Here is a 10,000-nt window from a genome sequence, read left to right as displayed (position 1 = left end):
TTTTGAATTCAACAATAATATACAGATCACAAGGTTAATATCATAATTAATGAATATATTGAATTTTTAAAATAATGGCGAAAATCGTATATTCATGGATCGTAGCACTATATTTTCCGCTATTGTTAGCGAGATCTTCGCTTAAAAGTTTCTCCTAAACATACCGTTTTTCATAGCTAAGAGATTCTCTCAGAGCGTTGATAAAACACTCTTAGAAGTTCCTCTTAACTATGAGTGATTGAGTGACTTAAGAGAGAATATTTGTGTGTGTGTGTGTGGGGTGGCGGGGGCTGAATTTGAGGGTGAAAAACGAGACATTTAACGGAGTATCACAATGGAGACAAACAGTACACTTACATAGTTTAATAGAGCTGAATAATAAAACACAAAAGCACGAAAGCGTAAGCTCACTGAAGCCTGTAAATGAATCCTGAGCCTCTTTTTTTTCTTCTTTTTTTTCCCTGCTGCCCGTTAAGCCAAAGGTAAATAAATTTCCCAAAAATAAATCACCGAGAACCCTGTTCCTCTTCCAAACAACCCGACGTTCATCTTAACGAGTGCCAATATGCTAAAAAGATGGGGCCCCATTTCCCCGGGTCACCCATTTTGTTGAAGGGGGAGTGGGGAGGGGGACTTTCGGAGGTAATGGGGAGCTGGTCCATTAGACGCCCACTTCCAACCATTATCCTTAACTGCCTGCGTTACGGTCGCTCGCTGACTTTCTAGTGCCGGCCTAACTGAAAGTCTTCAAGATATTTTACCAGAGTAAGACAATCGAAGGGCATACTCATGAAGATATTAACTCTTCTTACGTATACGCTCTTGCGTTTTAGGGTTTACGGAAAAAACGATACATAAACGTGTGCGCAAGCACAGAAGTCTGTGAATGCCTAGCCTTCAAAACCTTAAAACACTAAGTGTTGCGCTCAGACTTGAAAATAAAACTAAACGACGACACTTTACAGTAAACTATTATCCCCGTCAAAAAAAAAGGCTGGATTTTAATACATGAACCTGAACACGACAAACCCACAATAGCAAAACTAAATCTAAAAATAATAAAAAATGACAGCAAAAAAAACAAACAGACAAACCGCAAAAGTACGACTTCTTAATTCCGAAGGAAATCTGCGGGAGGAAGAGGAGGAAGGGAGACAGCAACCTCTCTAAGACCTTCCTGAAGATACGTATAAAAAAAGACACCATGTGTTACCAGACTCTCAATCTATAAAAATACTTAATACACTTGTCAAGCCTCGGAGCTGAGCTGCTGGTGTGGTGGCACTGGCAGCACCTGATAGCCATCCTTATGGTCACGTGCAATAAGGTCGATTTGCAACTCTGGGCTACACTGAGAAATTCACCTTCCAACTCGCTATTTCCACTGGCTTCAATGTCGACTTTTCTTTCTAATATCGTGTTTCCCTACAGGAAGTAAGAAAAGAAGAACAAGAAGAAGAAGAAAGAGAGAGAAGAGAGAGAGAGAGAGGGAGGAGAAGGAGACGATGAGAGAGGAGGAAGAGGAGGAGGAGGGGAGGAGTAGAGAAGGAGGAGAGAGATAGAGAGAGGAGAGAGGAGGTAGGGGGGAGAGAGAGAGAGGAGGAGAGAGGAGAGCGAGAGTAAGGACGAGAGAGAAGAGGAGGAGAGTAGGGAGGAGGAGGAGAGAGAGAAGAGAGAGAAAAGAAAGAGAGAGAGAAGATTAGAGAGAAGATAGAGAGAGGAGAGAAAGAGAGAAAGAGAGAGAGAGAGAGAGAGAGAGAGAGAGAGAAAGGATAATTTTCTTTTTCACGAGCTAGAGCGACAGGATATATTTTCGTCACTGATAGTGCGCTACTGACCTTACGGCTGGAAAGTGCGCCCACGTTATAACTTAATGAAAAGTTATGAACAAGAAATTGTTCCCATGAAACACACTACAATCACCAGCATTTTCAAGTTCCATCAGTACTTCCCAATTTTGCATTTTTTTTAGAAATAATAACACCCTAAAAGAGACTTCATAAATACAAGCTAGACGAAAGTATATCATCTTTGAATGAAAAATCCCTTAAAAAAATACGATCCCCAACTAAGCACCAAATCAAAATGTTCGTGCTTTCTTAAAATACTTCTCAAAACGAACGATGACAAACGCTATAGTGGTAAAATAGATGCACATCAACCGTGCATCTGATGTCTAGGGTCCCTTACGACGCTCCTGAATGATTGTTGATAAGCCAATCACAGGGCAGGAAAGTCTCAGTCTCTCAAGAGAGTTCACATCGGCAGGATGTATGTTCCACCTCTCCTGAGGGATAATTCTGAAAGACGTATCCCTCAAGTGAAAAAACTATAAAAAAAAAAGCTTCAAACTCTGAGGGGACCTAAAAATGTGGGTAAATAAAACTAACTGTAAGAAACAAGAAACTGTAGCCTGTAGCTATCGTATTTTCTCACCTGCCATTCTGGTCCAGCTCTATAATGTCTGGAGATCCATCGTCGACGTACCTGTACAAGGAGAAAGAGAAGAAAATAATTAGCACCTGAAAGTCTACGGAAGGGATGAAAGCCTCTCAGTTCCAAGAAAGAAAGAAGTTTTCATCTTTTTTGAAAGGATGTCTCGCTGGTTCCTCTAATGAAAAGGAATTCCAAGACGGAATAGCGAGGAATTTTTGAGAAAACTTTCTGGAAAAACTTTCTGGGGAAATACGTCCACAGCTGAGGGTATTGGACATCATTAGTTAGTTACTTTCTGATTGGACGTCAGTGTTAAAAATTTAAAAATTTTAAAAGAAAAACGTTAACACAATTCTCATTCGCCAATTTCCAAACTGATATGGGATTGAAAATTTCTTCGCCAATTTCCAACCTGATATGGGATCAAAAATACACAATGTCGTTTTTAAAAAGTAAGACCTCAAAGCAGTATATCATAACCGATGAGATTCTGTTGGAACATTTTATAAATAAATAAATCAAGTCTTAGGAATTGCACACATGTTCCAAGCATAAAAATTCGCAACTAAATTATTCATACTACTGGACGGAGAGAAGAAGATCGCTTGGCATTTTGGCAAACAAAACAAGTAAACAATGCGCAATCGATTTTTTTTATAGCGTATGATGCTGTATGAAACTGTCAACCACGGCCCATGAAACTCACAGCCGCAGCCCATGATACTTTCAGCCACGGCACGGTGGTTTTTGTTTGTATGGTGTTTTTACGTTGCATGGAACCAGTGGTTATTCAGCAACGGGACCAACGGCTTTACGTGACTTCCGAACCACGTCGAGAGTGAACTTCTATCACCAGAAATACACATCCCTCACTCCTCAACGAAATGGCCGAGAATCGAACTCGCGACCATCAAGATACCAACCACGCCACTGAGGCGCGGTGGTGGCCTGGTTTGTTGGCCCCTACAGCGGTGCCAGACGCACAATCATGGCTAACTTTAAACTTAAATAAAATAAAAACTTCTGAGGCTCGAAGGCTGCAATTTGGTGTGTTTCATGATTGGAGGGTGGATGATCAACATACCAATTTACAGCCTCTCGGTAGTCTTCAAGATCTGAGGGCGGACAGAAAAAGAGTGGAAGGGACAGATAAATAGCCATGTCAATAGTTTTCGTTTACAGAAAGGTAAAATGGAGAGTTTTCCACTTCATGTTTTCTTTTTCATTAAGGCACCGTGAGAGAGAGAGAGAGAGAGAGAGAGAGAGAGAGAGAGAGAGAGAGAGAGAGAGAGAGAGAGGTGGGGTGTTGGGAGGGAGGGGCTGCAAACGTAAGAGAGGCTTTCTAACTTTCGTCTCCTTATTTGTGTCTAATTTTGTTAAGTTTATCCTCCAGAATACCGAAGTCATTCAAGATCAAAGTCATCCAGAATATAATAACAATATATATTATATATATATATATATATATATATATATATATTATATATATATATATATATATATATATATATATATAATTTACACCACAACTGGAGCCATTGGAACGACAAAGCTCATTAAAGCACAGCCACTTCCTTTTGCCTCGTATGACGTTAAATTCATGAAACTTTTCAGTAACAAAAGAAACCCTATTTGCGTCGTTCTCATTTGGCCCGGTGGCTTCGCTTAATTAATGTATATATATATATATATATATATATATATATATATATATATATATATATATATAATAAAGTGGAATTACTCATGAAAATGCACATGTCATTTTGTGCTTTTTTTCTTTAATCATTCTCTCTCTCTCTCTCTCTCTCTCTCTCTCTCTCTCTCTCTCTCTCTCTCTCTCTCTCTCTCATCAGAACCATCTGAATTTACCTAAATTAACAAAACGACGGATTTTGTAAATGAAAACCGAAAGAGTTCCAGTAACAAAACTAACTTTCGCCCAGTTATTTTAATAAACTTTAAACACAATGCAGCAGCCTTGTGTCCTTTTAGAGAGAGAGAGAGAGAGAGAGAGAGAGAGAGAGAGAGAGAGAGAGAGAGAGAGCCTATATCAGGTACCACAAAAGGTAGCAAGGTCAGTCAATACCCATAAAATAGCAACCAGCTGCAGTTCTGAAATGCCAAACCTAAGGCAAAGTGGACCATAAACCACTGTTATCGACGGAGGAAGACACGAGGGGCCAGCACAGAAGGGCCATTCTCGGGTAAGTGAAGACGGCGCACACGGCCAGACAAACAGCCTCTATCAGCAGCAACAGGGCGACGCAGCAGTAAGGGATAAAACTACAAGTAGGTTCACATCAACCGTGCATCTGATGTCCAGGCCAGTCCCTTACGACGCTCCTGATTGGCTGCTGATAAGCCAATCACAGGGCTGGAAACTCTCCAGTCTCTCTCGAGAAAGTTCATATAGGCAGGTATATATATTATATATATATATATATATATATATATATATATATATATATATATATATACTATGTATATATAGCATATTTTTTTTATTTAATTGTACTTTCACTTGAGTCCACCCTCAAGGTAGTTCAACACGCCCGAATATAGATAGCATTACACAGTTATGACAGATTCACATTAACCGTGCGTCTGATGTTTAGGCCGGTCCCTTACAACGCTCTTGATTGGCTGTTGATAAGCCAGTCACAGGGCTAGAAACATTCTTCTCAGTCTCTCTCGAGAGTTCACATAGGCAGGATGTATGTGTTTCATCTCTCCTGAGGGATACTTTTGAAAGACTTATCCCTCAGGAGAGGTGGAATATACATCCCTGCCTATGTGAACTCTGGAGAGAGACTGAGTTCCCACCCCTGTTATTGGCTTATCAACAGCCAATCAGGAGCGTCGTAAGGGACCGGCCTAGACAGCAGATGCACGGTTGATGTGAATCTACTGTAACTGTGCAATGCTACCTGCATTCGGGGATGTTGAACTACCTTGAGGGTGGACTCTCAAGTGAAAGTACAATTAAATAAATATAAAAAAATGCCATATTACTTTAAACAGCTATCCTGGTCATAAAAAATGGTGAAATAGTATACTCGACGGCAATACACTCACAATTAATAAAGTTACTCAAAAACTGACTTTGATTACAAATTAATGTTGTTGGAGGAATGGTAAACACTCAAATGATATTTTCCAATATGTCCCCTGTAGATGAACAAAGAAAAAACTTCATTCGACCAAAATAGCGAAGTACATTAAGAAAAAAGCTTCAGTCAATGCCTTCTCTCCTCAACAAGTCAGCAACGCCGAAGTGTCATAAATAGGTAAATAAAAGCAAGGCTAACATTCACACGTACACACATATAGGTATGTACTTATGTTTGTGTATATAATATATATACAAACACACAAACGCGTACATACACACACACACACACACACATATATATTATATATATATATATATTATATATATATATATATATACGTATGTATGTATGTATGTATGTATGTATGTACGCGTTTGTGTTTACCTTGCTCTTACTTACCTATCTATAGCACTCGGGCATTGACGACTTGTTTATAACCTTTATGCCCTTTTAATTATTTTGGACAGAGAGGCCAAAGATTTAGGCTTTATTTGTACACTAGGTGACATTGTAGAAAAACCTCATTTATCGTTTTTTTGTTCTCCATCTTTTATATATTTCCCTTTTGGTGAAAACCATTCCCACGATGCAAATAAACACAACCAACCAACCATACTTTCACTCCCTTATTCTATGGTCGTTACAAAATCGCCCCCGAGGGTGATCATAAACACTTCATTTTCATTTTGGGTCATCCTTCTATTTCCAGATATAATCAACCGATCCTCGACACTGCTATACCTCAAATCGCACAACCTTAGCTAGAGCCTCGTTATTTTAAGTATTTTATAGTCTATTTACCTGGTGAATATCATTTTCAGTTACATGTAATTCGTAGTCGCCATACGAAAAGAAATGACAAATTTTGAATAATTGAAGGCCAAGTCAGTATTATCCTAGCACGAATTGGGATCCAACCAGATTTAGCATTCATTATTAACACTGCTATTCCCCGGCCATAACACGTTTCCCCAAGGGACCCGTCTATATCAGATTTATTCCGTTCCTGGCAAAACTTACCCATTTCATAAAAGTACAAATCGACCTTATCTATCCACGTCTTAACATTTTGCTGGGTTCTAAATTACGGTTTCTTCTAACGTCTAGCGTCTATTCTCAAATGCATTTGTCATTCAGAAGTTGAAGTCAATATCAACCATTATTTAAAACGAAAAACGTAACATGTACTTTAGTACGTTGCCTTAAAAAAGACAGATTTGCATACTTGGGTCATTCGTGGTTCCGGTAACACGTAAAACATAACCACTTACGACCCAGCTGTACACAACAGCGCGTCAAACTTCAACTCTAAATCGGAGTGTATTCTAAATGTGTTGCAAACCAAACCCACCCCCTTGGCCTTCGTCTTCTTTCTACCGACAGAGAGAGAGAGAGAGAGAGAGAGAGAGAGAGAGAGAGAGGATAATTCATTAACTCTCGGATTCCATTATTCTAGGCTCCGAGATAATAAGAATTCTCTCTCTCTCGAGAAAATTTCCCAGCCTGTCTGATGAATGGTGCTGAGTACGTAAGAAATGGATCCCCATGATTTCTTCTCCTGCAAAGTTTAAATGAGTCAAAACCAAACGAAAAAGAAAAATTTATCCGACATTTGCGAGACCAAGACCCTCTCGATTTCATTCCTCTCCTCACCACCGAGACTTTCATGGTAGCACTCAAAATAACATTAAAAATACTTCGTTTGCCCTATAAACTAAAACTCTATTTCTATCATATTAATAATCATGTTGTTTGCTTACTAAACTATCACATAATGCTGGTTATTGGTAGCAGAACGGAAAAATCTTATTTATAGCAAAATTATATAAATACGCTACGTATCTTTGTAAAAAAAATAAACTAACGACAGTGTCAACATAATATTAATAATCATTTTGTTTGCTCTTTAAACTACCACATAATGTTGGTTATTGGTCGCAGAACGGAAACATCGTATTTCTGGTAAAATTATATAAATACGCGACGTATCTTCGAAAAAAAAAAAAATAAATAAACTAACGACAGAGTCAACATGAAATTGTGGTCCCCATATGTATTAACTGGAACGCGAATAAAACTCAACCCCCTACACAATAACATCAACACGTCAAACAAGCCCACGGGGATACATAGACCACAATGTAGGGAAGTTTTACTTCACAGGAGGTTCATACACTATTCAGCAGGTGAAGAATGAAAGCGGTAATAGGCTCTTTTTTCTCTCTAAACCACCCTTCTTATGGGGGAATGGTTTAATGTTGAAAACATATGGACCAGAATTCTTAGTTTTGATAAAAAAAAAACAAAAAAAAAACAACAACAACAACTAAGTTCCAGTCCTCTTAACATAACTGCAATCTGTGGTGATACCGTAACGCCTGCTTCCGTCATAGGGGTATAAGTGCATAACAGAATCTCTAGAACACACCGGATGAAATTAATGTGCATTAATGTGAGGCGTTCTAACCGAATAACGATCAGAACCCAGTTCAATCTGCCAAATCGTACCCAAGACCAAAACCCCATAACTGTCAGAAGAACAGCCATTCTCACCATTTCTAAAAGGTGAGTCAGAGAGAGAATATATTGCATTCCAATAAGAATCCCTTCTTTAAAAAAAATAAATAAATAAATTTTACAAAATTGCTACTTCAGTCATGATGCCTATCTCCCTACAGACACCAGAGAGAAAATATTGCATGTCAATAAGAATCCCTTCCTTAAAAAAAAAAAAAAAAAAAACTTAAGTCACGATGCCCATCCCCCTAAAGGCACCGAAATCAAGTCCCTCCATTCTCCACTGCTCGCATCGATTGTCCTCAGGCAACTATAGGACACTGAAGGTAGCAATTATTCACGATGAGAGAATATAGAGGTAAATCAATAAGGCTTCTTATCCCCCCCCGCCCCCACCCCGGAAGGGCCATACAAAAAGAGGAGCACAGGGCTGGGTAGGCTATGGGGGAGGAGGGGGGGGGATGGGATTGTACAGGACCCACGATAAAAAGAGCCGAAGACCTCAGTAGCAGTCGATGAAAAATAAATGAGGCATCGCTTACCTGGAGTCGAGGGCTCCCATAAAGGGAGGAGAGATAGCTATACCCACCAATAGGCTGCAATATTAAATTCCTTTTGATGGGAAATTGATTCATCTCTGGGTAGGGGCGACGATTGATGGAGTCCCCCCCCCCATATTCATTTCTTTCGAAATTTTGAGAAACTTTTATCCGTTTCTTAACAATATCTGTCAATGCATTTTTTCTCTTCTTCAAAAAAATTTTCTGAATGCGAGTAATCTGAAGAGATGCATTCACTAGGTGTAACATGACAACTACTATAGCAGATTCACATCAAGCGCGCATCTGATGTCTAGGCCCGTCCCTTACGACGCTCCTGATTGGCTGTTGATAAGCCAGTCACAGGGCTGGAAACTCTCAGTGTCTCTCGAGAGTTCACAAAGGCAGGATGTATGTTCCACCTCTCCTATGGGATACTTTTGAAAGACGTATCCCTCAGGAGAGATGGAACATCATACATCCTGCCTATGTGAACTCTCGAGAGACAGAGTTCCAGCCCTGTGATTGGCTTATCAACAACCAATCAGGAGCGTCGTAAGGGACAGGCCTGGACATCAGATGCACGGTTGATGTGAATCTACTATAACTAAAGTATGCTAATCGCGTCTACGCAAAGGCAATTTTTACAGAGAAATGAGCAGGCAATTCATATCCAAGGTGACGTAAACATTGAAAATATAAAGAACTTGATTACTTTATATGATAAATAAGATTATCGACATCTATTTGACCTAGACTGAAAAACACAGCAATCACGATCAAACTGTCTACACGACCAGAGTAAGAATTCTTGCCTTGGTTTTACAAGTGGCTTAATATCACAAAAAAGAAATATAAATTCTACTAATTCAGTGGAATATGTCAGCGAGAATTTCTGAAACTAACACCCGTCAAGATTCCTACTCTCTAAGCTTTGCTACTCACGCTGCAGCTATACTGGTACCTTTTCACACTTTGATGCAGCTGCCCCCAAAAAATAAATAAATAAAAATAAAGTAAAATAAAATAAAAAAAAGGAACACCTTTAAATGTCACTCTCCTGCCATTCCAACCTTATTAAAATAGTCATTAATATTACTAACTAATCCATAGGTAAAGCCGGATCAGATTTGTACATAAACATGAGGGAGGATTATTATGAGACCATTACCTTTAATCATATGGCGATGTGACTCCCACGGACATGTTTCTCAATAATACTCATACAACACCCGGAATGTTTCTGACTAATATTTATATAAATTGTTGCTTGTGTGAATAGTCAGCGATCAATCATCAATCACCCAGCAGCAATGTGGCATATCGATCCCAAAAGGAATAGCAACGGTGTACTATAAGTAGATTCACATCAACCGTGCATCTGATGTCTAG

At 39.2% G+C, this 10,000-nt stretch overlaps 1 protein-coding gene across 18 annotated transcripts in view; it reads right to left on the bottom strand.

Annotated features, from left to right (window-relative positions):
• LOC135217044 (CUGBP Elav-like family member 2) overlaps window positions 1-10,000 on the bottom strand; it is a 354,797-nt gene that overhangs the window by 144,059 nt on the left and 200,738 nt on the right. For 17 of the 18 annotated variants that reach the window (XM_064252653.1, XM_064252656.1, XM_064252651.1 and 14 more), the window contains exon 2: window positions 2,437-2,487. The exons of the other annotated variant lie outside the window; for it this stretch is intronic. In XM_064252653.1, coding sequence (XP_064108723.1) covers window positions 2,437-2,487 — 51 coding nt within the window. The remainder of the gene's footprint in view (window positions 1-2,436; window positions 2,488-10,000) is intronic. 18 annotated transcript variants of the gene reach the window in all.

Source organism: Macrobrachium nipponense, chromosome 7, assembly GCF_015104395.2.
Source record: "Macrobrachium nipponense isolate FS-2020 chromosome 7, ASM1510439v2, whole genome shotgun sequence".
Taxonomy (NCBI): Eukaryota; Metazoa; Arthropoda; class Malacostraca; order Decapoda; family Palaemonidae; genus Macrobrachium; species Macrobrachium nipponense.
The sequence above is the reverse complement of the archived record's forward strand: the minus strand, read 5'-3'. Positions and strand labels throughout refer to the sequence as shown.